Source organism: Mustela lutreola, chromosome 2, assembly GCF_030435805.1.
Source record: "Mustela lutreola isolate mMusLut2 chromosome 2, mMusLut2.pri, whole genome shotgun sequence".
Classification (NCBI taxonomy): Eukaryota; Metazoa; Chordata; class Mammalia; order Carnivora; family Mustelidae; genus Mustela; species Mustela lutreola.
Window position 1 is genome coordinate 76,569,740 of NC_081291.1, and position 27,935 is coordinate 76,597,674.

The 27,935-nt window shown below is 43.6% G+C and overlaps 1 protein-coding gene across 4 annotated transcripts in view; it reads left to right on the forward strand.

The window, feature by feature from the left end:
• The window catches only part of OSBPL10 (oxysterol binding protein like 10), a 327,328-nt gene that overhangs the window by 232,167 nt on the left and 67,226 nt on the right, over positions 1-27,935 (forward strand). For all 4 annotated transcript variants that reach the window (XM_059162392.1, XM_059162393.1, XM_059162395.1 and 1 more), the window contains one exon: positions 17,869-18,079. In XM_059162392.1, the coding sequence (XP_059018375.1) occupies positions 17,869-18,079 (211 nt within the window). The remainder of the gene's footprint in view (positions 1-17,868; positions 18,080-27,935) is intronic.

Genomic DNA, 27,935 nt, shown 5'->3' on the forward strand with positions numbered 1-27,935 from the left:
ATAGTCAGAAGCTTCTGAGGGAGCCAGGGAGCAGCATTTCCTCATGCTGAGCCATTACCTTTTATTGCTACTGAATTTACATGAAAATAAAGCCAGTTTATCCCAAGAGTGAAATATGTATTTACATTTTAGTTATGGAAGGAATTACAGCATGTGTTTATTTTACAGTGGGGAATCCTGAGAAGGTATCTGGAAGAGGAGCTAATATTACACATTTTCTAAAAGGTTAGTTTAAAGATGGTGAGTTAACAGTACCCAGCTAAGTCTAAAGGGAGATAGGCATTACTAAGTATTTTCTGAACTGAAGGAGAAAATGTAATTTCCTTCTGTAAATGTTCAGATTAGCCAAAATTAGGCAGCCCCAGCTCTGGCACAAATATAACAACTGAAAGAGAGAACATTTTCACCAGAAGAGAACAAACCTGAAGACTTGAAGCAATGGCCCAAAGCCTGAAGGATGCATTTAGTGGGTCATTGAAAACTTTTTTTTTTTTTAAAGGTTTTATTTATTTATTTGACAGAGAGAGATCACAAGTAGGCAGAGAGGCAGGCAGAGAGAGAGAGAGGAGGAAGCAGGCTCCACGTTGAGCAGAGAACCAGATGCAGGGCTCGATCCCAGGACCCTGGGATCATGACCTGAGCCAAAGGCAGAGGCTTAACCCACCGAGCCACCCAGGTGCCACGGGTGCTGAACACTTAATCAGCATCTCTCTGTACTAGCTAGGTGCAGGGAATATGGGGCTGCTCCCACACCTCAAGAACTTAAAGACAGAAAGGTAGGTGCTCATGGCAGGGCCTTGGAGGGATTGAGGGTGTAGTTTCTCCATGGAGAAATGCGAGCTTCATGGAGAGGCACTGCCTTGATCCAGGCACTGTAAACCTAGTAGGATTTTGACTGTGAAGGGTGAGGAAGAAAGGATTTCTAGAGAAGATGTTTGCCTGACAGAAAGTCAAGAGGTGCCAGGTTGCCCAAGTGGGTAGTGTGTTCACGAGAAGGTAGGGACAAGGTATATGAGCCATGTTTTGTGAGAATCACACATAATTCTGTTTTGGGAAGCTGTACTTTCCAGGGCATTGTCAGGACCAGACATTTTTTACGTCTCTGGTTTGGTGATGGTCATGGGAAGAGGAGAACTTCTGTGAGAGAGAGAACTGTTTTAATCATAGCTGCATAGGGAAAACTGCAGAGGGCTCTTGGGAGAGTTGGCTAATGTAGCAAAATCCATTTCCACAAAGTTAATAGATGTGTTAAAACGACCTGTGAACCTGATATGAGAAAAGAGGTAACATAGCTAATTGGGTTGCTTTCCAGACTTTGGAAATAATCAGAAAAGGTATAAACTGAGAGGGGACTGTGGATTGAGCCCTTATGTCTTCTAAACTCCTTTTAGACTGGGGGGCTTTGCATTATTACATGGTAATCATGTGGGAAACAAAGGCAGAAGAAAAATTAAATTTCCTTACTACTTAGAGCCCATTGACAAGTCCCTGAAACAGGCAGAGCAACCTTCCTCTGAGAGATCAGCTGCCTCAATGCTGTCACTTTGCTAAGGGCAAAAGGCAATCTTAGCCTAACATTATCCCAACCCCCGAGGATCTTGTAAGTCTTCTTTAACATATAAAAATTCCTTTGAAAACTCCTGTATCTCTACTCCTAAAGATACATGTTAGCAATCATCCTCCAAGCATATGGCCTACTGATATACATCTGAAGGGTCTCATGACTGAGTTTTTACTAAACGGTAATAAAGGTCCTTTTCCTAACAAGGACTAACCCCCTCAGAATCCTAGAAACCTTGTTTCCAAAACACCTGGGAGGCTTGTGCTGTCCCTAATCCTCCTCTCAACCTGAAAGTATATGGTCATTCACCCATCACAACCCCAGTGCAGCTCTTTCTGCCCACAGGTCCTGTGCCCATGCTTTAATAAAACCACCTTTTTGGGCTGAAGACGTTTGAAGAATTCTTTCTTGGCCATCAGCTTCAAACCCCGACATTTCTTACATCATCAGTACTGTCACTGAAAGAGGGGGGTAGTCTGGGCTCATTTGAAGCTGGATGCTTATCATAGCATTTTTAAGAAGTTAGTATACTTCTAGAACCCCCTGTCAGGAAGTTGTGTAACTTTGATGTTCATGTCACACCAGCATTAAGTTTTGGGAAATCCCTTATTATTTGACTAGTTATTACAGATGATATCAGTCAATTGATGTCCCATTGGATCCATAAGTTTTCCTGTAAAGGGAGTTTTCAAAAATATTTGCAAATAGTGTACATCCTTCTATCTCATGAATATCAGAATCCTAGATCAAGTTAAACATCACAAAGAGAAATGGTGGAGAGGAGCCCACATACTGAAGAGATACCAATGTTGGCTGATTGCACCAGCCTATGCATCTCCTCTATGGCCAACCCATCACATTGACTTTCTCTCAAATCTGAATTTAGAGAAAAAGGAAGCCAGACCTCTGAAACTGCATAGATTTGGCTTCCCCATGGCTCTGCTGGGATTCAGACAGGTTGGGAAAGTTTTCAGTTGAGCAAGAGGAGAGAGAGCAGGAAGGTGGGAAACTATAGAGATAAGAGACTGGGGGATCTCTGAAGGACAGCGGAGCAGCCCTTTCTAGTAGACTCTGGGTACCTCCTTCCCATAGCCATGCAACAGATCCCCTTCTTGAGCTAGCATGGGTGGATTTCCACTCTTCACTATGAATGCTCTTTGACGGTGGTCCCCTGGACCCGGGGAGACATGCAGGGAAAGTATGAAACCTTGTCCTCGATTACTGATGCTCTCTGTCTTGCTCTGAAAAATCAACCCGTTCAGAGCTGGTATTGTACTTCTTTGACTTGTCAGCTTTCAGATGTAGTTTGGCTGTGTTTGTACTGAATGCATCTCTTCAGAGCATTCCGATCTTACCTTCTTTCATGCCAGGAAATGGGGAAAATAGCCAGTTCTTAAGGAGATGTCTGGAGGGTTTTTTTTTCATATATTCATTTACTTATTTTATATTTTTTGCCTACAGTTTGCCAGGCTCCGTCCTAGGTGCTAGGAAAACAATAGTGAACAAAATGTAGACCAGGTCCTCAGGGCGCCTGGGTGACTCAGTTGGTTAAGTGTCCGGCTCTTGATTTTAGCTCAGGTCATGATCTTAGGGTCCTGGGATAGAGCGCCATGGCAGGCACCACGCTAGGGGTGGAGCCTGCTTAAGGTTCTCTCCCTCTGCCCCTCCCCAACTCTCTCCCCTTCTTAAAAAAAAAAAAAAAGAGAAAGAGAGAAAGATTGGGAGCCAAGGTCCTCATCCTCATGGAGCTCAGAGCCTTGTAAGGGTGGGACAGATTAACCAATGGGTACCATAACACATGACTTAACTACAACCAGGATGGGTTCTGTGGGTGATGGAGACCATAACCTTCTGGGGAGATGGTGGAAACCTACCGGGTAAAAGCAGCCTATAAGGTGAGGTCTGAAGAAAGAGTAAAAATTAACCAGGAGAAAGGCATTCCATGGACTGCTTAGAAGATGAGCCTGGAACCCATTCAGGTAGGGCCTTGTTTTTCCCAGTACCATATAGATTATTTTAGGAACGTAAAGGAACTTGGGACTGTTGTGTGCTCAGAGATGTCTAAAGTGCAGTTAAAATGTCCTGTTCCCTCTGGGTTATTGGTGCTGGGGGAGACTCAGAATTAAGACTAAAGTTCCAAGGTCTTAGGACAAAAAGGAAAATATACATTCTTCTTTGAGTGGAAATAGTAACACCAGACTTGGGGCATTGGAAAGGTTTTCTTGGGTTTGCTGGAGAACTCATGCCAGCTTGTTAGAACTTCTTGGAACCCTGGAGATCGATCCTCCCTTCCTCCGTCCCTCCCTCTCTCCTTTCTTCCCTTCTTTCCTCTTCTACCATCTTTCTTTCCCCTTTCCTTGCTTTTGCTTTGCTTTCTCTTTTCCTTGCTTCCTTCTTTTCTCTATTCATCTACCCAACATACATTTGTCAGGCATCTCCCGTGAGGAGTCTTCTGATGAATAAGGTCCCGTGACCCCATCCTCCAATATGGCAGGGGATGAATGGATTGGTTTGGTCATTAGGCTGGGTCCTGGAGTTAGACATGTATGGAGCTAATTATAATTTAATAAGGTCTTTTTGTGCATTTATTTATATGAATAATGGCCATGTTTTACACACTCTTACCCTTAACTTTCTTATAAATTGTACATCAGAGTCTCAAGGCAGTGAGGAAGAGTGGGGATGGACCCATGCCAGTTCATTCCATCTCCAGAGAGCAGTTTCCAGGGCAAGCACCTGCAAGGAGTGGTTCACTCATTTGTAAAGCACCGTGTATTCTGTATCATGACTCTATCTCCTATTTGAGCACCTTGAGGATTACATTATAAGCAGTTTGTGTGCAGGAATTGTGTTCTCTCTTCTGTAAAATGGTGACTGTCGTATCATTTACTCAGTGGAGATACAATAAATATTAATTACTGGTGGCTTATCCCCTAACATAATTTTCCTTGTCAGATTAATGAAGCAGATTCCTGATAAATGAATTTGTCTCTCCAGAGTTTCATTTGCCAAGGCTCAAATGCTATAAAGGATTTGCCTAGAGGCATAAAATTCTTGTCCAATTTTTCCCCCCTTTTCAAGTGCCCTTTGGAGATGCATTTCTTTCCTGAAAATAATTGGCACTAGTGAAATTAATTTTAGCTGGAAAAGAGAACAGAGTTTTTATATCCCTGTCTGCGACTCTGGATGGATATTTGAACTAAAAACAAAAAAATGTGAAAGAAAGCAGCACGCATTTCCTAGGTGGAGATAACAGGGCTTGGTTTGATGTAAACAACGTGCTACCAAGTTGGAAGTTAGAATATAGATGTCTATTGGCCTCTTTTCTTTAGGAATTCTTAAAAACAGCCTTGTCTCTCTGCAAAACAAAAGAATTTCCCAATATGGAGACTAAATATCCAGACACTTAGAAGTTGTTTGAGAAAGGCTGAGCCATGCATGTGGGATATGAGCGAACAAAGATAAAGCAGGCGTAAGAAAATGGTTTAATTTCAAGAAAATGGTTTAATTTTGCTCTTGCTGATCTTTGGTTTGTGAAGTTGCATTCTCCAAGAGATTAAAAAAAACGGATACACCAAGTAGCATTTGCTGAGAACTGGCAGATCAACCAGACTTCTGAAGACCTCAGTAAAACCCCTTTTGATTTCTGCTTTTTACATGACTTAGGTTAAGTAGTTTCTGATTTGAGAATGTCTAAGAGGAGCTTAAACACTCCAGTGAAGCTTCCATGCCTTTTGCAGGACAATCCTTACCTAGATGGTATAGTTTCTGTTTATGGATCACTTTTTCTTCCCCCATTGGGCATTTTACCCAGAGCTTGTGGTCTAACCTGTGCTTGTTCAGTTCATGGTGAGTTGGCCCATGGATTAGTCAGCTCACTCTGCAAACCTCTGCTCCCTTTTCGGTAGAAGTCTCTACTAGGTGGGCATCACACCATGGGCATGTGCGGAGACATTCTTGTGTCTCCTGGGAATGACGTAGAAGACAGAGCCATCTGGACCCAGGACACTGGATTCTAGTCATGACCTCTGCACTTCTATGATAATTATGATTTGGGCCCCAGTGTTCTGTAAAAGGAGAATCACAATAACTGTGGCCAGGGCGGAGCTGGGAGGACAGGAGATTACGGTTGTGAAAGCGTTTTTGTACACTGTAGAGCTCCCCTTCCCCACCATGTAGAGTAGCCCTGCTTCTCTTATCCACCATCGGACTGTTACTGTGGCTTTTATACTGGAGGAAAGGGAAGAGCGTGAGAAGGGGAAGTGTGGGGAAAGCAAAGGGCAGCTTTCTGCTTAGCTCTTCAGCTTCAGGGTTGGGTTCAGTTCAGATGTGGGCCTTGGGCAGGCTTGGAGAAGGGGGACAGATGCCCTCCCCTTGTCTGGTGGGTTCTGGGGATGGACTAACTAGGCAGGTGGACAAGGTTCAGGTAGAGCTGCCCTCTCTTCACGGGGAGGGTTTGGGGCCCTCTGTAATGGTTTCCCATCATTCCATTGTCCTGGGATCTTCTAGGAGAGAACTTTAGTGTCTTCCAGAGTGTTCTGGATCCACGTGATTTTCCCAGTAGTCCTTCTGCTCCCTTTCCTCAGGACTGGAGCTTCCCTCTCCATTGGTGGGGACCTCCCTGCCATCCACACTGCTGCCTCTATCCTGAGGAACGAGACACTCTGGACTCCCATTAGTCTTACTTGCTTAAACGTTCTGTACTGGATAGGGAAGGTTCTTTTTTTATTGAACATATTTGACATATAACTTTGTGTACTTTATGGTGTACAGCATGTTAATTTCAGGCATTTCTGTATTGTAATGTGGTTGCCATTGTAATGATATTTAGCGCCTCTATCACATTCTGTAATTATCTTTTCTTTATAGTACTTGGAATAATTAAGTTCTAGACTATCTGAAAGTTGGATGATTATAGTACCATATTCTTGTTTATATTCGCCATACTATGTAGTAGCTCTCAAGGGCTTATTTACTACTCGTTGCCAGATAGAGAAACTTCTTCATCTTTCTTTACCTCATGTTATAGAGGGACATCCACAGTGAACAGGTGTGCAGTGAATTAAAACAATGAGATACTGGTTTTTGATGGGAGTGGGGGCTGGGGGGAGGGTTGCTGATGAAGTTGGTTAGGAAAAAAAGATTATATATAGAGAAAGGACAGCTGGTACACTGCTGAGGGAAGACAGCCCCCCCCCCCCAAGGGTGAGCTGGCAGTATTTATCAAAAATTTAAAATTAATGTTGAGTACTGTTAAATCCTGCCATTCGTCTTCTAAGAATTTAAGAAAATCATCATAAATTTATGCTGAAACTTAGCCACAGACAAGTTTGTTGAATTGTAATTTGTCATAGGGAAGAAACAATCTCTTCATAATGTCCAACAGTAAGGAATTGGGGAATAATTTGTGGTACGTTTGTGCGATAGATTAGTCTGCAGTCTTTTAAATAGTATTGTCAAAATTTATTGATGGGACATTTAGGTGGCTCAGTTGGTTGAGGGTCGTTGTTATCTCCAGGTCCTGGGATCGAGTCCCCTACCAGGCTCCCTTCTGAGTGGGGAGCCTGCTTCTCCCTCACCCTTTGCCTGCTTGTGCTCTCTGTCAAATAAATAAAATCCTGAAAAAAATGTATTGACATGGTATATGGAATAAAAAGGGTTACAGACAGTATTAGGATGTGCAACTATTCTCATAAAAAGTAAAATTCACGTATGCATGCATAAAAATGATGTAAGTATTTGTGCCACGATTTGAACATATGTTTTCTGTGGTTTGGGATGTTTTATGGTATTGGTTTTTTTGATTATTTTTTTTCTGTGGTAAGCATCATTTCCATACAAGGAAAAAAAGGGAGGAAAGATGTTTTCAGAGAAAACAAAGTGGACAGAGTTGGGAGTCAGTTGCCTGCTGTGGGCAGGGCTAGTCAGGAGCCCTGTTGTTGAGTGTTGTGCCATGGAAGCCAACCTTGTCTCCAGGGAGAGTGAGGGCGCCTTCCTCTGGGCTCGGCACCTGGTTCTTCTCTGTGGCTTTGTGTGTGGGAGGCGGAGGGTGCAGATAAATGAGTAGTCATTAAGACAGATTATTTTCTGATGCCTCCCCTTCTACCCCAGATCCTTCTGTGGCCTGTAGCATGTGCTCTTCGGGAAGAAGATGTGAGAGGATTCCTCTTGTATCACGTGTGCCCCTCATTACCAACATGTTAACATTCGGCACTGACACCGGAGTTAAGAAAAAGAATAGCTTTTAACCTTTGCGTAGGCATATTTTGTTACATAATACTGAAAATCCTTTCTCCACCTCAGTTTTTCCTGTAGCAGGAATTACATGTGAACAAGTGTTGGAGGGTTTGCATCAAAGGAACTTTGGCTCTAAAGCCAGGGTCTACTTTGCTGGGAGTTAAAAGTCTTATACAAAGCAGCCATTAAAATGTCTGTCGTTACTGATGTGGAAAGGTATCTGTGGTGTGTATATTAGTTTTCCAGGGCTCCACTAGTAAAGTACCACAAACCCAGTGGCTTAAACAACAGAAATTTATTGTCTCATGGTTCTGGAAACTAGAAGTTCAAAATCAAGGCACTTGGCAGGATTGGTTTCTGCTGAGGTCTGGGAGGGAAGGGTCTGCACTGGTCTGTCTCCTTGGTTTAGAGAGGGCTGATCTGCCCTCTAGGTATGTCTGGGTCCAAATTTCCCCTTTTTATGAAGATACCAGTCATACTAGATTACAGTTCCCTCTGATGACCTCATTTTAACTTGAATTTCCTCTGTAAAGAGCCAGTCTCCAAATAAGGTCATATTTGATGTACTGGGGTTTAAGATATCAACGTAGGGATTTGGAGTGGGGAGAGACACAGTTCAACCCATAGCAATGTATTTTCCCCTTATTTAAAAAAAATAACAATAGAAGAAATCTCAAACATAAAACATCAGAGAAGGGGCGCCTAGGTGACTCAGTGGGGTAAAGCCTCTACCTTCAGCTTGGGGCATGATCGAAGGGTCCTGGGAACGAGCCCCACATCGGACTCTCTGCTCAGCAGGGAGCCTGCTTCCTCTTCTCTCTTTTCCTGCCTCTCTGCCTACTTGTGATCTCTGTCTGTCAAAACAACAACAACAACAACAACAACAAAAACAAAAAAACTTAAAAAAAAATCAGAGAAGGTAATATTGAATCTCCTTGTCATCATCAATAGTTTCAGCACCCCCAAAGCCAATACTATTTCATCGTTACTCCTCCCCACTCCCTGCCCTCCCCCCAAACTGGATTACTTTGAAGTCAGTCCCAGGCATTACAGGTGATACATTCCAAGTGACAAAAATTTACACAATTATTTGTAAGGGATGATCCTTCTAAGATAAAATAACTTGTGGGTGCACACATGAGTTGGAAGAGTCAGAATAATACCAGAATGTTAATAGTGCTTATTTATTTCTAGGAAGTGGGATTGCGGGTAATTTTTACTTCCTTCTCTGTAACGGTTTTCACTGACTGATTTCGTTGGGATGGTGGTTGATGGAGTGAGCCAGCCTTTTGCAATCAGAAAGCAAAGCAAAGCAAAACTACAACAAAAAAGCCCAAGTTGTTTCCAGGTGGTGAGAAATGGTGGGGCAAGGAAGAAACCGTGGAAGAAACTTTGTCCTAGTTGTTCTCTGAGGCAGGAGGTAGTTATTTTACTTCCAGAATCTGAGAAAGGGTGAGGAGGAAGTACACAGGATCGTGTCTTCAGGTGGAGAGGGCCCTGGAGTGTGGGCACTGCTGTGACAGGTGACCTCAGCCGGACACCTGGCGTCTCTGGAAATTTCCCACTGGGTAAATGAAAGCGGGGTACCAACGGGACCCTAGATTTATTTGGCTGTGGTTGCTGTTATCTCCTATTTCTTGAACATGGTTTGGTTTTAGGAGCTGGTCAGGATAAAATTTGTACTTCATGTGTGTGCACTATGGAGTTATTATTGGGGCTGGTGAGGAAATAATTGTAGAAAAGCCAAAGGTGATGCTAGGACAGAAAGGAATCTGTTTTTAAGAAATAGAGCAGACTTGGGGTGCCTGGGCGCCTCAGTCAGTTAAGTGTCTGACTCTTGATTTCAGCTCAGGTCATGATCTCTGTGTTGTGGGATTGAGCCCCATGTCAGGCTCTGCACTGAACATAGAGCCTGCTTAGGATTCTTTCTCTCTCCCTCTGCCTGTCCCTTCTTTAAAAAGAAAAAAAAAAAAGAAAAAAAGTAGCCCTCCCTCCCACACATCTTCAGAAAGTGGTTTGTTTGTTTATTTGAGTGTGTGTGTGCACATTTCAGAATTTTGCCTTTGCCTTCTGCTCTTGTCAGCATGGGCTCATTTATGAACAGCACCGAAACTTCTGGATAGCAGCCACATGTTTACTGAGGCTATGGAGGGACCAGAACAGACTTTGGGTCACCTTCATCTCTGGATTGGTCTTTCAACCACTCTTGTCTTTGGTTCCTATCCCTCTCATCTCATATGATAAAGGCCAGGTGTCAAAGTGTTGAATTTAAAAATGCTGTTAGCCTGTCTTGTCTCCCAGGAATGGGATGGATGGAGAAATCTGGAACCACGGCTTACGTTATTTCGTGATGGTCAGCCTCTGTGATGACACCTGGAAGCCCAAAGTAAAGTGGGTGTGTATCTAGAAAGTAGGCAGAAATCTAGAAATGATGAATGCTTCTCTCCTGTCAATTTTCTAAAAGGAAGAGTTGCTTGTGTTACCAAGAAGTGCATGTTAACCTTCCATTTGGCCAGTTAGATCTGCTTATGAAGCAGTCTTCAACTTGGACGTAGAAATAGAATGTCTGCACTTACATATCTTTGAAAAGAAGGCAGACTTTTCTGTCCGCAGGCATAACAAGGACTTCAGGCCAGATTCTCCCCTCCACCACCCAGAGCTGAGGGCAAGGGGGCTTCCTGCCAAGACAAGCACTTGTGGAGAAAGCCAAAGACATTCTCTCTCCCCTGGAGGCACCAGGGGTAGGGAACCTTCTTCTGTGCTCTCAGCCCTGGAGGGGACCAGTCGAGGCCCTTGAGACAGGACATAAACCAAGCAGGTCAAGATAGCACCATGAAGGCTCTGAGGTTAGATGGTTATTGAAACCACAGGACATAAAATTAGGCTAGGGGCCTGTGTGCTGTACATAGTAAACTCGGTAGCCTGCTAAGAAAATAATCCCAGTCAGACCTAAAATCTCCCACTGTGACAGCCAGAATGACCGGGATACCATAGAAAATCTCGTCATAGCAAGAACCAGTCAAGTCACAACTTGAATGAGAAAAAGAATTATCTGATGCCAAAATTGAGAGGGGTCAGATGTTAGTTTTAGGGGAACAACTGGTCACCCTCATCTGTGTACCCATGGTCTGACTGCTTTTAGGCTCTAGTGACAGAGTTGAGTGGTTGTCACAGAGACCCAATGGCTCCAAACCCCTTAAATATCGACCATCTGGCCTTTTATAGAGGTTTGCTGACCCCTGCAATAAGGCCATCAAAGACATAATGGCCAATTTTTTGGAGATATTCTCTCCCCCTCCCCTTTTTTTTTCCTTTGGTTTAGAGCATTAATTTCCTTATATCAGTCTCTCCATTCTCATCCTGTGTTTTTAAACTTTCTTCTTTGTAATCTCATCATGTAGCCAGCAGCCTCCCCGCCCTTTGGAGATGGACCCCATTTCCTCCCACTCATCTTGTCTCTTATTGCTGCTGCCCGCTCTCTTAACCCTACTGGAAAATGTAGATTTGGTAAGGTCTGTCCACTAGCTAGGGTTTTCTTTCTCTGCTCACATAATAAGACTTGAGAGCATTGGGGGAAGCCCATAGGACTGTGTTTGGACGTATAGAGAAAGGTTATTATTCCAGGTGGGTTCTGTGCTGGGAGAGAATAGGAGACATAGCTTGGGGAGTACAGCAGGAAGAAGGAATCGTTCAGGTGAGAGGCCAAGACCTACTGTGCTCCAACACTAGGGAATTTGGAGGAAGTCTTTGGAGATTGGAATGCCAGCTCTGCAAGTATCAGCAATGTAGTCTGTTGATCCGGCAAAATGGCTTTATTATTTACCACTGGAAGGGAGGACAGCACATCCACAGGGGATTGTCCGTGTCTCCGAGTAGGGAAAGCAAGGTCCGAATTTGAGAATTCGAAGTTTGGTTTGTAATACCAGAGCTTGATTGATTAGGATTAGGTACACATTAAGATCCAACAGTTCAGGATTGGTCTAAACAGCTAGGCAAGGCATTCAAAGGATTTTAAGATACAAACTGTTGATGGTTTCCATTACAGAGTTGATGGAAATTTTAGGAAGTTTCTCTAATGAGCTGTCATACCATTTTGGGGGTGGCAGTTTCTTGGAATATTAAAGTAATGCTAATGAGGGGGGTGGAATAGTAAATATGTGTTAAGGGAGGCAGTAAGCTCTGTGTGTGTGTGCGTGTGTGTGTGTGTGTGTGTGTGTGTGTGTGTGTGTTGCTTCTAAAGGTCCCTGAAGCATGGCTTTCAAGCCTAGCTGAGGACTTTGGCTAAATCAACTGCCTAAAGTCAGCCAAGGACTGACCCCTGACCCAGAGGGAGACTTAAAAATGGCTTCTGAAATCCACCAGGTAGAGAATAAATGCTAAACCAAGGCCACCTTGACACTGGCATCACATTGCTTGGTCTTCCTCCAAGCCTCACAGATTGAGTTACCGAAGGTGACGGAAATCTGTGAACCCAGGAGGGTCCGCCAACTGAGCAAGCAGCCCTGGTAACTTGAGGATAAGGAGTCTTTATCTCGAGGTGCCTGATGCTGATCCTTTGATTACCAGTGGATGAACTGGTGTTCATGGATATTTGACCATGGGACTCGACCTTTCAGGCATCTCTCAAAACCTGCTCCAAGGTTGCAGTTCTGAGAAGTCTGAAACAGTCAGACTCTGGAAGCCCCTGGGCCCCTGCTTTCCCCTTCAGGTCTCTCTTCAGCTGGATCTGAGCTTTTTGAGCTGGATCATGTTAGGTTTTAGCCTCTTTATCGTGGTTTCAGCTGTTGACCAAGAAAGAATTCATTCAAGGGACGCCTGGGTGGCTCAGTTGCTTAAGCAGCTGCCTTCGGCTCAGGTCATGATCCCAGTGTCCTAGGATCGAGTCCCACATCGGGCTCCTTGCTCCGCAGGGAGCCTGCTTCTCCCTCTGACTCTGCCTTCCACTCTGTCTGCCTGTGCTCGCTCTCACTCTCTCTCTCTTACAAATAAATAAATAAAATCTTTAAAAAAAAAAAAAAGAAGAAAGAAAGAATTCATTCAAAAGGTAAGCCAACGGGTATTTATTTGGGCAATGAGAATTGCAATTCGGGAGACACAGTTCATGTAGAAACCCGACTCTTGTTTCAAAGGGAACAAAGGGGGTGGAGTTACAAAGGCAGAAAAATGAGTACTGTTCTCATTCAGGTCCTCTATGCAAAACAGGGATTGAAGCTAGGTTAACCAGAATTGGTTGGGTTAGCATGCAGATGGAGGGTTGAAATTTGTCAGATCCCACTGACTCTTTTTGAAGTGGAGATAGCCAGTGATTCAGGGCTCATCATGAGGAGGGCGTTAAGTCCAGGCTGAGGGTTTGCAACTGGCAAAAAGTTCGCGGTTCTTAGGATGCGCATCAATTCCTCCTCCCTGATAGCCTCCTGAGCCCATTTTTTTTTTTTTAAAGATTTTATTTATTTATTTGACAGACAGAGATTACAAGTGGGCAAAGAGGCAGGCAGAGAGAGAGAGAGGGGAGGGGGAAGCAGGCTCCCTGATGAGCAGAGAGCCCGATGCGGGGCTCAACCCCAGGACCCTGGAATCATGACCTGAGCTGAAGGCAGAGGCTTTAACCCACTGAGCCACCCAGGCGCCCCTCCTGAGCCCATTTTAAAGAGACTTTCTTAGCTAGCCTTGCTTACTCCTTTTTGAAATCTCCTTTTACACAGCTTTATTGAAATAAAGCAATAAAATCTGCAGCCACTGATTTTATTAGCATTCTCTCCTTTGATTTTGTAGTATGTACACCATTCATTATTTGTACTATGAAAAAATGGACCATAGGATTTTTTTTCCTCCGTGACATTTGCTTATCTCTGAAGTTCGATGTGACCTACATATGGTTGATTTTATAACCTCAGAGTTGACATTTTCAGGGGTGGATATCTGAAATTTCATTTGGGGTCCCATTTTGTACCTGTGCTATATAAGATGGTGATATCCCTGATTCTGGAACGCCAGGAAGAGATGAAATGTGGGCACTTTGTTCTTAAAAACCATAAACAATTGATGTGGATGTGCTTCAGAAAAAAGTGTTAAGGGCTTGGATGTGGAACTTACATAATTAAAGTAAGTGGTTTCAACTTTTTCAAAAACTGGTTGCAGTAGGCAAACCTACTCATCGATGCCTGTGCTTTGCTCTTCTGCTGATAAGTCCATGCGAACCTCTAAGCCGGGTACCTACCTGGGTAGCTGATTGGGTTAAGCATCCAACTCTTGATCTCAGCTCAGGTCTTGATCCCAGGGTCATGAGTTCAAGCACCACCTTGGGCTCCATGTTGGGCTCCACACTGGGCATGGAGCCCACTTTAAAAAAAAAAAAGAACCTTAAAAGGGAGAGGGGATGCTTTAAGCATTTGCCATCAGTATTGTTGCATACAGCTTTTCAGTGCCATATCCATCTTCTCATAGGTGCTTTTAATTAAATTAGTTGTGGAAGAAGCTAAAACATGTTCTTCCAAAGTCTGACGAAGACTCTTCCTCAGTGCCTCTCAGTCTCAGAAATGTTAGAGCAGTAATGACTATGATACACAGCTCCAAGGCTAGGAATCCTGTCTCTTTGCGGGTTCCTTCAATTTCTTGTGGAGCCTGATGGAATTAACACGAAGTGAAGATGACATCAGCGGTCTCATTAAAGGATTGGGTTGGTTTCGTGTCACATGGAAAAGGGGGAGAAAACGAATCTTTAGGGAATGTCTGCTGTGTGTCAAGCACTGTGCTAGACTCAGTTTACCCAGAAAGATGTTGGAATCCACTGGGTTCTTGGTTATTGATAAAACTCTAGCACAGAGTTTCTCAATGGCTTTTTGAGCAAGGCAGAACATGTTTTAGGAGGACTGTACTCTGGCCTATAAGGTATTAAGCATCCCCGTACCCCCTGCCACTGCTCAGTGTGAAATCATTGTAACTGTCAAGTCTCCCCCATTGCTGGTTCAGATGACCCCCCCCCCCCAAACACACACAAACAAGCAGGCTGTCCTGTCTCGGGCACTAGCAAGAGGCTCTCAATTACATTGAATACTTTCTAGAGAGGAGATATGTGGATTCCATGTCTGGGCATGTGTCTCTGCTGTAATGATGTAGAAAATTCTGTAAGTCAATTCTTACACATGCAATATGTAATATTTTATGTAATTTTATGCAATTTATATGTAATAATTTATGCTTACAACATGACAAGTATATAACAAGTAATTTATATGTAATATTTTATGCTTGCGAAATAACAAGTATTCTATACTATATCATTGGAATATAGTTCTTTCTATTGATTAAAAAGAAGTGTATCCCATATGCTTAATGGCTTGATTTTACTCATCTTTTAAGCATTGCGTATCATCCGTAATAGTCAAGAACAATGTATTACATGTTTTCTTCATTACGTTTTCTTCTTCCCTTTCAACACCTCATGTTTCTAAGACAAGATTTTATGGTGGGAATTTACAGAAATGTTGACTATGACAAATAGCTCAAAATCCACTTCTCTCTGTTAGTTCTATATATAGAACTGTCAAAGAACACATAAACATTTGGTCTGGTGTCAAGTTAAATTTAACCAGTTGGAGTAATTCTTGGTAAACCTAGACTCATAATGGAGGTATTATCCTTTACTAAATCTTCAGCCCTATTATGTTAATTGAGTATAATGATGTCTGTAGACTTGGTGTCAAAAATCAGTTCCTTTGTACCTCAGAGAAGAGTGAGACGGGGGATTCATTTATTCACGTCACAGATATTTTGCTGTACTTGGGATAGATCAGTGAACAGCACAGATAATGATGACTAGTGCAAATGAACACAGTAAGCAAATGACCAGTTAGGTTGGAAGGTGGTAAGTGCTATGGAGAAAAATTAGTAAGGAGGATGGGGGGGTGCCAAGGGTTGGACTGGAGATACAGTGTTTTTTTTAAGGATTTATTTTTATGTAATCTCTACACCCAAGGTGGGGCTCAAACTCCCCCCTTCCCAACCCGAGATCCAAGGGTCCAACTGAGGTAGCCAGGTGCCCTTGGAAATACATTTCTAAATGATGTGGCTTAGGAAACTTTGCAGAGAAGATGGCTTTTAAGCAAAGATCTGAAGGCAGAAGTGAATACTTAACTTAGCCCCTCTTGTGTCCCCCCCCCTTTTTTTAAAAGATTTATTTATTTATTTGACAGACAGAGATCACAAGTAGGCAGAGAGGCAGTCAGAGAGAGAGAGAGAGGAGGAGGAGGAGGAGGAAACAGGCTTCCTGCTGAGCAGAGAGCCTGATGCGGGGCTTGATCCCAGGACCCTGGGATCATGACCTGGGCCAAAGGCAGAGCCCTTACTTAACCCACTGAGCCACCCAGGCACCCCTATTTTTTTTTTTTTTTAAGAACCAGAGCACCAGGCATAACCTTTGTAATCTGCAAAAAATAATTTGCATGGCCAGAGGATTGGTGTGCACAATGAGGTGACGAGTCCAAGCCAGGTTGGTGCAGTTGGCTTACCTGTGATTCAAAAACTGTTATCTTTTTGAAGTAATGGCACCTATTTCGATATAAAGGATTACAATGGATGAGCTTTTTTTTTTTTTTTTTTTTTTTTTTAAATAAAAGCCAATGACACAGAATGATAGAAAACAGCAGGTGTCTGTTTTCAAAGAGGAAATAGAAAAATAAGGCTGAGCATGGAATGAGATTTGTGGTCCAGTTCCAGGGGTTCCTTACGGAATTATTGCTTCTCCCCACCTGGTGACATCATGAGGGTAACCAGGATCTTCTGGGGTAGATGGCAACAAAGGCAGAGTTAGGGGCTCACATTGAAGATGGCTTTTGGGTGGGGAGCTGGAAGAACAGCGGACCAGAGTCTAGAAACCAGATTTTGGCTGCCACCTCTGATGCAGAGCAGCCCTGGGACCTCGGCGAGTCACTTTGCCCCCTTCCCTTTCCTGGAGCGACTGTTTATTTGCTGGGCATGCACTTTATGTGCTTCGTCTTTTTTGGAAAGTTGTGGAACACAAGGGAGATGAAACTCACAAGCTAACCTATCAACTTCTTTTCTAGGTCTTGACTTCCTTTCTGCTTGATTTGTCCATTCAAAGATGCAAGTAGACTGTGGCTTATCTGAGCTTGTGGATTGAGTACAGGCCACAAAATATGGTTCTTTGGGGCCATCAAAGTTTCAGCTGCAGGATAGGGCTGGCAGAAGCCCTAGGGTTTCTGGGTTTTCACTTCCTCCTGGCATCTTACACGGTGTGAAAGTCACATCCGATTTAGCATTTTTGGGGTGGAATGATCTGTGGCTGGCTTCACTGTGATCTCACTCATGCAAATGCCAGCCCAAAATTTCGCTTCTGTTTCTTGAGCTTCAAAAAGACTGCCGAGCAGATAGGCGTTGGGGCTGGAGGAAAAGTAGGGAGTTGGTCTTGCTTTGAGGCCAAGCCACAGTTCATCCACTGTCTCCGATAATCTGTTGGAGTGAAAGAACCTTAGTGACGTCCCACAAAGACTTCTACCTTTATTTTTTATTTTTTTAAAGACTTTATATATTTGACAAGAGACAGTGAGAGAGGGAATACAAGCAGGGGGAGTGGGAGAGGGAGAAGCAGTCTTCCTTCCTGCCAAGCAGGGAGCCCGATGCGGGGAACTCAATCCCAGGTCCCTGAGGTCATGACCTGAGTCAAAGGCAGACGCTTAGTGATTGAGCCACTCAGGTGCCCCAAGACTTCTACCTTTACCGTATTTATCACTGACTTGCCCTCTGAAGATCAGTAACATACATGAGGATGGCCCTAATGAACTCTTTTAGCTCTAGAGCTCTTGGGATCAGAGCTGCAGCTGTATGCCGTTGAAGAGATTTACTGAGATTTCACCCAGGCCTGTGTGGTCAAAATACTAACGTGTACTGAGCACCCTCTGAGTAGACTGTCATGCCACCCGCAGTCTGGGGGTGATGCTTCATCTCCCCTCTTACCTCTCTCGTCCAGCCCCCTGGGTGTCAAGAGCTGCTCCCCAGCCTCCTGAAAGGAGGACTGTCCTCTCTCACCTCTTTGCCGTCTTCCCATTTTGTAGATGATGAACCAGGTGGAAGGACAGCAAAAGAACCTCGTGCACGCCATCGAGTCTCTGCCAGGCTCTGGCCCCCTCACTGCCTTGGACCAGGATCTGCTGCTCCTGAAAGCTACCTCTGCCGCCACCCTCAGCTGCCTTGGGGAGTGCCTCCACTTGCTCCAGCAGAGTGTGCAGCAGGTGGGCCAGCCCAGCCACAAGCCGGGGGCCTCAGGTAAGACCTCCACGTGGGCGAGTGTGCCGATGATGTGACCTCCGGGCGATGCGTGTCTGTGTGTGTCTCCCTCGTGGCCTTCCTCCTTCAAATCCACTATATCCACCTTCTACCTGTCTGACCATTTATTCCATCTGTTTCTTCATTTGTCCCTCTCTCCTTCTTGGCCCAGTTTGGGCTCTCTTTTGCTTTGGCCAATTAGAACTACAACATCCCACGAAAGATTTAACTCATGTGTTTACAGGAATACTTTGGAACTGCTTTCAGGCTGGCTGGCATCCTGTTCTGTATGTCATTCCATTTGTGACTTGGCGCTCCGTGCTGTGTTTCTGAGATATGTTGCTATACCATCCATTTTGCTAACTGCACCTCGATGGGTGTCCACCATCATGCACCCCACACGCTGAGGAAGGACAACCATATTGTTTCCTGTGCCTGGCCCTGCCCACAGTTGCTCAGGGAGCAGGCTCCCGTATGCCTCCTCCTGGACCCGTGTGAGCCTTCCTCTCCGATACCTACCAGAAGCATTTCTAGCTCTTTGTCAAGAAGCTAGAGATAATAATGCTCTTCCTCAAGAGGCCTACACCCTTTTGGAGCAAGACTTAATCAATAAGTAGATACAAAGATACTAGGGAAGATTAAATTCAGGGATGAGGATGAATGTCATAGCTCAAGGCTGGTCACGTTGAATGTCATTACAAAGTATTGGAATGGAGAGACCAACAGAAGCCTCTTTGAGCTTTGTTGCCCGGTACACATGTAATCAGGAAATGAGACAACTGAGATGATGAAAGAAAAACTGGCTTATGAGTGACAGTCTGTATTTCAGGCTTTTCTCAAGTCCTCTTTGCCCTTTTGTTGTGTTGAGGTTAAGAGAGATGTTGGTTTTCCAGAGAAGTGTCTTCTTGTCCTACCCACCCTCATTTACGGAGCTCCAGTCCTGCCAGAGTATGGCCTTTGCTGCCCCTTTTCTGAAATCTTTGCAGACTAGATAATATTAGGCCCATCATTTGGATGAGATGCGAGGGGGCTTGATTTCATGACCCCAAGATCATGACCTGAGCCGAAATCAACAGTCAGAAGCTCAACCAACTGAGTCACCTAGATGCCCTTAAGTATATTATGGTAGTATTATTATTATTATTTTTAAAGATTTTATTTATTTATCTGACAGAAATCACAAGTAGGCAGAGACAGAGAGAGGAGGAAGCAGGCTCCCTGCCGAGCAGAGAGCCTGGTGTGGGGCTTGATCCCATGACCCTGAGATCATGACCTGAGCCGAAGGTAGAGGCTTTAACCCACTGAGCCACCCAGGTGCCCCAAGTGTATCGTGATATTATTAACTGTATTCCCTGTGCTATGATTTTCATCCCTATGATTTATTTATTTTATAACTGAAAATTGATACCTCTTAATCCCCTTCACCTACATCACCCACTCCCCAACCCCATCCCCTACTTTAGCCATTTTTATCAAGGAACTTGACTGAGGGATGGAGGATGGGGGAGCATGAAGCATCATGAAGGTTCTTCTGTTTTGTCTTCTTTTAACTTTTAACCCTCTTAAAAATTACATATAATAGCCCCTTAAGTTTTAAAACATTGTGCTGGTTCTTTTCAATCTATGGCACACATTGGGGGAAGCATTCAATTACTTCCTGCATCCAAAACATCATACTTGGCTGCCATTAAAATGAAATTCCAGAATCTCCAGCTAGTGGAAGAGGAAAATGTGGCAACCGGGGAGTGTCACCACAAGATACCTTTCCTTAGAATCTCGGGGTTCTTGAACTCAGTAATACTTACAATAACCTGACTCCCATGGATAAAAATCTAATGTTTATATCTAAGGAGTGCCAGCCTGGGTTGATGGGAATCAAAATCTCATTAAAGTGCCACTGTATCAGGTTTTCCTTTAAATGTTCGATGGGCAGGAAGACACAAGATTGCCCGCAGCGCACCAAATATCCACATGCACTGTTTTTGATTCTGTCCTCTTTGCTTTCTGACCCTCACACTCTTGTATTTCTTCTGCCCCTTTTCTGAATCAAAAATTAATTTGTGGGCTTGTAGCATTTCATCTTCTGTAGCATTTCACCGTATCTTGCAGGGAACGTGTTGGCTTTGGAGCCTTTATCTGTAAACGTTGCTCCTTAACGCTCATTTCATCTCAAGCTCTCGAGCGACTGAACTGAAATCCAAAAATGCTACAGTATTCCTCTGCCTACTATTTATGCATTTGGGGCTCCTAGACCCGTCTCTGATCTTATCTCTAAGATATAGTGGCCTGAAATGTTTCCTTTAATTTCTGTTTATGGAGACGTTTGTATTTTAGATTAATCAAATAACTTGCCCTCTTGGCCGGGGCTCCTCTAGTTCTGGTCTTGGAGACTAGTAAATCTACTTGAATAGCTTGGTGGAGGCAAATGATTGATGGGGATGGGTAGGTTGGCATCCGTTCTCCCTAGTCTAGAGGTGTGTCCCTCTGACTCTACTTGGAAAGGTGGGCAGGACTTCACTCACATTTGGAAAAAGCCGAGCTGCTTGGGGGTATGGGCTCTGGATGGGTTGCCAGTGTGGGCGAGAAGCTGGACCTTTGGACTGGTTTGGGATGTAGAGTCCCCTGTTGGCATTGCTTCTGGTTAATTCCTTGCTTGCAGGTCTTGATCAAGGGAGCGTGGTTCAGGAGTCAGAGCAGACACCTGTAACCAGACAATACATTCTAGAGCCAGGTAAGAGCTGGATGCTGACAGCATGGTCGGTGCAAGGCATGCTGGGAAAAACATGCTGGAGTCAGAGCTGCCAGAGCAAGTGACAGCAGAGCCCTGGGAAATTGCAGCAGGTGACCCACGTGCCCTTGGACATAAATCAGGACAAGTGATCAAGAGAGGTGTCACTGAGGAGAGGAGAACCAGAGCAGAGTTCAACATCCTTTTCTTAACTTGTCCTTCCAATAACTTTTTCATTCTCTTAAAAGTTTTGTGGGGCTTGTCAGTTAGAAGCCAGTTGCTTTGACCTTTCCATTTGGCAGTTTGGCAAAAAGGGTAAATAGGTGAGCCTCTCATAAGGCCTTTGTGGCCTCTCTGGCTGGGGGGCCTTCTTCCTTCTGCTATTCTTCTCTTTTTTCCAGAGACGTCTTCAGACTGCCGGTGTTCCTCTCTTTCCACTTTGTTATCTCCGTCTTTTACACCTTCTTTCCAGACACCTTCTGCTTCTGGTGAGAATGTACCCCACAGAAGTCCCCTTCCCTCATTTTGTGGTTAAAAGCCAAGATGGAAACATGATGATTCTGCCAGTAAATAACCTATTGGGGAAAAAAGAAAAACTAGCGTTGTAGACGGTTCCAGATGGGTGGATTTTGTCATTGTTGTTGTTAGAACTATCCAGACGGAGATTTTGAGTGGCACATTCTCCCTGAAGAAAGCGGTTAGATATTAACATCATAGCTTTCTATTGTCAATGTGTCCTCTGCTGTCTTCAGGTTTGTAAATATCCATTTTACTCTGTTTTGGAAAATGTAGGTTTACTGAGCATAGGAAGCATGAAGTCACTGTGTCGTAGGATGAGGGACAGGTGCTGTCACCTGTCACTGGCCTCTGGGCAGAGGCATCTTAGCCCCAACCTGGGGACTGCAGCTCTCAACACTCCAAGCAAGGCTCATGGCCAAGGACATATGAAAATAGCTCCACAGTCCAGCCTTAATGCCCACAGTTAAGTCTCCTGTTGCTTTCTTTCTGCTTCTAGTTGGTTTGGGGGAACTAAATCACTTGTAGTTGCTTTCCTTCCTCCCTGTGTTGTCCTGTGGACGCCGGTGTGTCATGTGAGGACTTACAGGTGTGTGTAAAATGCCTCTCGTAAGGACTGGATTTGCAGTTTGGGGGACCAGCCTCCGCCTTCCTGTTCTCTTCTGTTCTGTCATCTTCCATAGTCTCCCTGCTCATGAGCGTTAGAGTGTTTCCAGAGGGAAAGACAGAGGGTGGATCTCTGGCTACTTGAGTTGACAGTTCATAGCTGTTCCCAGTTGTCCTTGCCTTTGGACGTCCCGGTCTGTCTTTGACCATCTTCCTACTGGAGTCACTTTCTGTAGGTGGAGCACGTTTCCTTAACTGTCAGACGCCACCAGCAATAAAACACACCATCGTCCTCTGTGCCGATGAGAAAGGACAGCTGCCACTGAAATCGGACTGTAGGATAAACTTGTTTAGGAGTGTTTGTGAAATGGGTGTCTTAGAATTAGGGATGTATGGTCTAGACTTGGCGTTCGTTTTAGGACGCCATCTTGAGCGCCTGCCTTTCAATGGGGTAATGCAGTCCATTTCTTTATTTCTTTAAACTGCGATTTGTTTCCTTGGCAGGGTCCTTGATGCCTTTTGTTTTTCTGCTTCCATGTGGCGTTTCTTGTTTTCTCTTTATTTTGCTGCATAGGTTGTACTTCCTTGGCTCATCATCTTTAGTGTTTTGGGAACAATAGGCATATAAATTCTAGTAGCAGTTGTGGTTTTTAAAAAAAATTTTTTTTAAGTTTCAGTTTTAATTAATTAATTTATTTGGGAGCGAGAGACAGACACACAGATAGCAACAGAGATAGTGAGAGAGAGCACAAGTGGGGGAGGAAAGAAAGATCAGGCTCCCCAGTGAGCAGGGAGCCTGATGTGGGACTCCATCCCAGGACCCTGAGATCATGACCTGAGCTGAAGGCAGAGGCTTAGCCAACGGAGCCACCCAGCTGACCCTGGTTTTTTGGGGTTTTTTGTTTTGTTTTGTTTTCTTTTAGGCTCTTATTTATTTATTTATTTTGGAGAGAAAGTGCATGCGAGCTGGAGAAGGAGAGGGAGAGAGACAGGTAGACTCAGCACAGGGCTCAGCACAGAGCCCAACTTGGGGCTTGATCCCATGACCCTAATGTCATGACCCAAGACAAAACCAAAAGTCAAATGCAGGGGCACCTGGGTGGCTCAGTGGGTTAAGGCCTCTGCTTTCGGCTCAGGTCGTGATCCCAGGTTCCTGGGATCGAGCCCCGCATCGGGCTCTCTGCTGGGCAGGGAGCCTGCTTCCTCCTCTCTCTCTGCCTGCCTCTCTGCATACTTGTGATCTCTGTCTGTCAAATGAATAGATGAAATCTTTAAAAAAAAAAAAATGTCAAATGCATAACTGACTGACCCACCTGGACACCCCAACATTGTTTTTCATAAGCATTCTTTAACCTGTATTTTCTTTTATTTCTTTGCTTGTTTTCTTAAATTGTTTCTTAAATTCTACATGTGAATGAAATCATATGTATTTGTCTTTCTCTGACTGACTTATTTTGCTTAGCATAATACTGTCTAGCTCCATCCATGTTGTTGCAAATGTTAAGATTTCGTTCTTTCATGACTGAGTAATATTTGTGTGTGTGTGTATGTGTATTATCTTTATCCATTCATCTATAGATGGGCACTTGGGCTACTTCCATAATTTGGCTATTGTAAATAATGCTACAGTAAACATAGGCCTAACCTATATTTTTCTAATCATTAAACTCAAGAATGACCCTTCCTCTTCTTCTTCTTTTTTAAAGATTTTATTTATTTGACACAGAGAGAGAGGGATCAGAAGTAGGCAGAGAAGCAGAAAGAGAGAGAAGGGAAGCAGGCTCCCTGCCCAGCAGAGAGCCTGATGCGGGGCTCAATCCCAGGACCCTGAGACCATGACCTGAGCCGAAGGCAGAGGCTTAACCCACTGAGCTACCCAGGCACCCCTGGGTAGATGACCCTTTTTTTTGACTCTCTCCTTTAGTGATGAAAACTTAATTTCCTGTTTCTCTGATAAGCTTCCCAATATTTGGTAATGTAATACGGGGGCTGTTGTTAATATTTAACACTAATTTAATTCTTAATTTGATAATGATTGAATCTCTTTAAAATAATATTAATATTCAGTCATGTAACTATGTTTATTTTTATTTTATTTTTATATTTTCTTAAGATTTTTATTTATTTACTTGACAGAGATCACAAGTAGGCAGAAAGGCAGGCAGAGGGAGAGGAGGAAGCAGGCTCCCTGCTCAACAGAGAACCCGATGTGGGGCTCAATCCCAGGACCCTGAGATCATGACCTGAGCTGAAGGCGGAGGCTTTAACCCACTGAACCACCCAGGTTGCCCATGTAACTATGTTCAGAAAAATTATTTCAGTTCACTCCAGGCCTGGGATTGGGGTGAGGTCTATGAAACACTCACCTTGAGCATAAATTTAAGGAGTGCCAAATAATTAAGATGAATGATGCTTTAATGACATGTCTTTAAACCAAAATTAATGCAGAAATAATCCAGGATGAATAAAATATAAAATTTTAAATTAAGACAGGATTCAACACAGCGAGTCAAGGAAGACTAAGTCTTGTAAAACTTTTTCCATTAATTCTGGTTTTAAAAATATTGTGTGAAAATGTAATTTATCTTGATTACTGAGTGTCTTGTTGGTGCCACTTTAAAATTATACCCAAGGGGAATGTCCTTCTTACTTCCCCTGATCCCAGCTCGACTCAGTTCTGTGTTTAATGGTGTTCAGTGCTTTTAATACACAACTTTTCCAGGCTTGAGTTCCTGATTCTGCTTCTCTTTTTCATAGGTCAGTACATGTCTTCAAGTAGTTTTTTCTCCCCAGAAGGCAGAAACTTTTCTGAGTTTCTTTGGTGCTCTGGGAAAACATACAGTGTGTAGAGTTTAAAAATCTGGGCTCAAGAACCAGGCTATTTTGGTTTTAATCTCGATTCTTCCACCTATTGGCTATTTGTGCCTCTCTTTCTTTCTTTTTTTTTTTTTTTTTAAGATTTTATTTATTTATTTGACAGACAGAGATCACAAGTAGGCAGAGAGGCAGGCAGAGAGAGAGAGAGAGAGAGAGAAGCAGGCTCCCCGCCGAGCAGAGAGCCCGATACAGGGCTTGATCCCAGGACCCTGAGATCATGACCTGAGCCGAAGGCAGAGGCTTTAACCCACTGAGCCACCCAGGCACCCCTGTGCCTCTCTTTCTTTATCTGACAAATGGGAACAATAGTAAGACCTACCTCATGGGTCATTTTTCAGTTTAGATGAGTTACTGTATGTTAGTTGCATACGTTAGTCCTTGCTATCTGGCAAGGGCTTCTTCGCAGAGGAAAGATCATTTGGCTACAGACAACATTATCTCTTGGCCCCTCACCCCACCCCAAATCTGTAGACTTTTATTTGCATTCCTCTCTTCACCTATTCACCTTTTGACATCTAGTGTTGTAGCAAAAATTCAAAACTAGTTTGTTTTCCTCTAAAGCAAGTCTAATTTTCTGCCTTAAATGATTGGAAAAATATCCTCTTGATTTTTGTTACTTAAAAACATTGCCAAACTTCATGAGTTAGGCGTTCATTATACTCTACTTTCATATGAGTTTGAAATTTCAGCAATGAAAAGCCAAGAAAAAAAAAATCGCCAAGCCGTGTCTACATGTGTCTTTCTCTGTTGTCTTTTCTGAAAAGTGGTAGACTGTACCAGCGGCATCCAAGCTCTCTTTTGTGGTCAGGCTGTTTCTTCTGTCATTGTTTCTGATTTATTGACCTGATCTCTGTCCATCAGGGTCTCTTGGATCTCTGTTGTACATTCTGCTTAAGATTCTCTCTCTACCTCTCACTCTGCCCCTCCTTGGCTCAGAGCTGGGAAGGGGCAAAGGAAGAGGGAGAAGAAATCTTAAGCAGGCTCCACATGGTGGCCAACAAGGGACTCAACTTCATGGCCCTGAGATCATGACCTGAGCCGAAGGCCTTACATTAGAAGTTTCAGAGATGGATTCCTCCTCTAAGCTTCTGAGCATTCCATTTCTTTTCTCAGACTCTATACAATCTATCCCATTTACTCTGTTTTAAAATTTCATTTCATTTTCCTTATTTATTTGAGAGAGAGATAGCAAGAGAGAGCACAAAAGCAGGGGGACAGGGAATAGCAGACTCCCCACTGAGCAGGGAGCCCCACATGGGGCTCTATCCTAGGACCCAGGAATCATGCCCTGAGCCAAAGGGAGACGCTTAACCAACTGAGCCACCCAGGCACCTCTATTTCATTTACTCTGTTAGAATTTTCCTCCTTCATCCTCAAATGAAGCAGGCCTATCCAGACTTGGAAACTAAGGGACCATTTATTTGGTAGAGCACCTGGGTTGGTCTAGGATGGGCTTCTCTCTGGTTCTCACTCACTGGTTCTTTGATACGCAGAATCCATAGAGTATATAGAAAACTACATTCCCCAGCATGCATTGGTACCTTCTCTCTTCCTGTCCTGGTTTGTGTCTATTCCTGAATGCAGTGTGGTTCTGGCTGCAGGACTCTCCTTCCTACCCCATTATCTCCTGGATTATCATCTCTGAATGATGATGGTATGGAGGGTGGGAGAGACAGAGTTGAGGTGTGGAAGTAATGGAGGGAATATTGTCCCCATCACTTAGGCAAGCAGATCTTTTCCTTAGTGCTATTTTAAGCTTTCCTAATTACTCTAGAAGAAATTTACTACTTGCATGCATATATATTATATATATATATATATATATATATATATATATATATTCTCCCCCCACCCCTGAAAAAGTAATCCTCCTGTATTGGTGAGACAGATGTTCAGTATTTAATATCTGAATCCAACTTGCAGTTGGTGAGGAGTTGGGTCAGCAGGACAGGTGTACCTTTCTCATGGCAGATTCTGGTGTCTTGAACCTTGGGTTGGTTTTCTTAGTCTAGCCCCATCTGCCTTATTATTTATGAGGATTCTTCCCATTTTAGTATTTGATTTTAGTATTGTGAGTTTTCACCTTTTTAAAAATGACATCAAGAACCGATTTTAGTCTTATGGATTTTAGTCTTGTGTGTTTTCACCTTTTTTAAAATTTGGATTTTAGTATTGTGAGTTTTCACCTTTTTTAAAGGGACATCAAGAACTGATAATATAGATTCCATTTAAAAATGTGATAAAATATACACATTCAAAAATGTACCACTTTAACCATTTATAAGTATATAGCTCAGTAGAATGTTGAGTACATTCACATTGTTGTGTACCCAACCTCTAGAACACTATCTTGTGAAACACATTCCATACCTCGTAAACACTAAGTCCCCATCTCGCCACCTGCAAACACCCTTCATTCTACTTTCTCCCTTTTTTTTTTTTTTAATATTTTATTTACTTATCTGACAGACAGAGATCACAAGTCGGCAGAGAGGCAGGCAGAGAGAGAGGAGGAAGCAGGCTCCCTGCTGAGCAGAGAGTCCGATGCGGGGCTGGATCCCAGGACCCTGGGATCATGACCTGAGCTGAAAGCAGAGGGTTTAACCCACTGAGCTACCCAGGTGCCCCTACTTTCTCCCTTTTTGCCATCTCTCATTTCTTAATTTTTAAGAAGTCATTAAATACACATTCCTTTTGAAATCTTTTTTTTTTTTTTTTTGGTCAGAGAGAGAGAGGGAGAGAGAGTGCACAAACACAGGGCGCAGCAGGCAGAGGGAGAAGCAGGCTCTCTACTGAGCAGGGAGTCTAATACGGGGCTGAAGGCAGATGCTTAACTATTAAGCCACTCAGGAGTCCCTGTCTATAAAAATCTTAATAGTCAGGGCACCTGAGTGGCTCATTCGTTAAGTGACTGCCTTCAGCTGGGGTCATGATCACAGGGTCCTGAGATTGAGCCCCGTATTAGGCTCCCTGCTCAGCGGGGAGCCTGCTTCTCTCTCTCCCACTCCCCCTGCTTGTGTTCTTGCTCTCACTGTGTCTCTATCAAAGAAATAAAATCTTGAGAAAAAGAAATCTTAATAGTCATTCATTCATTTTGGCACATAATTATTGAGTGCATTCTCTATGCCA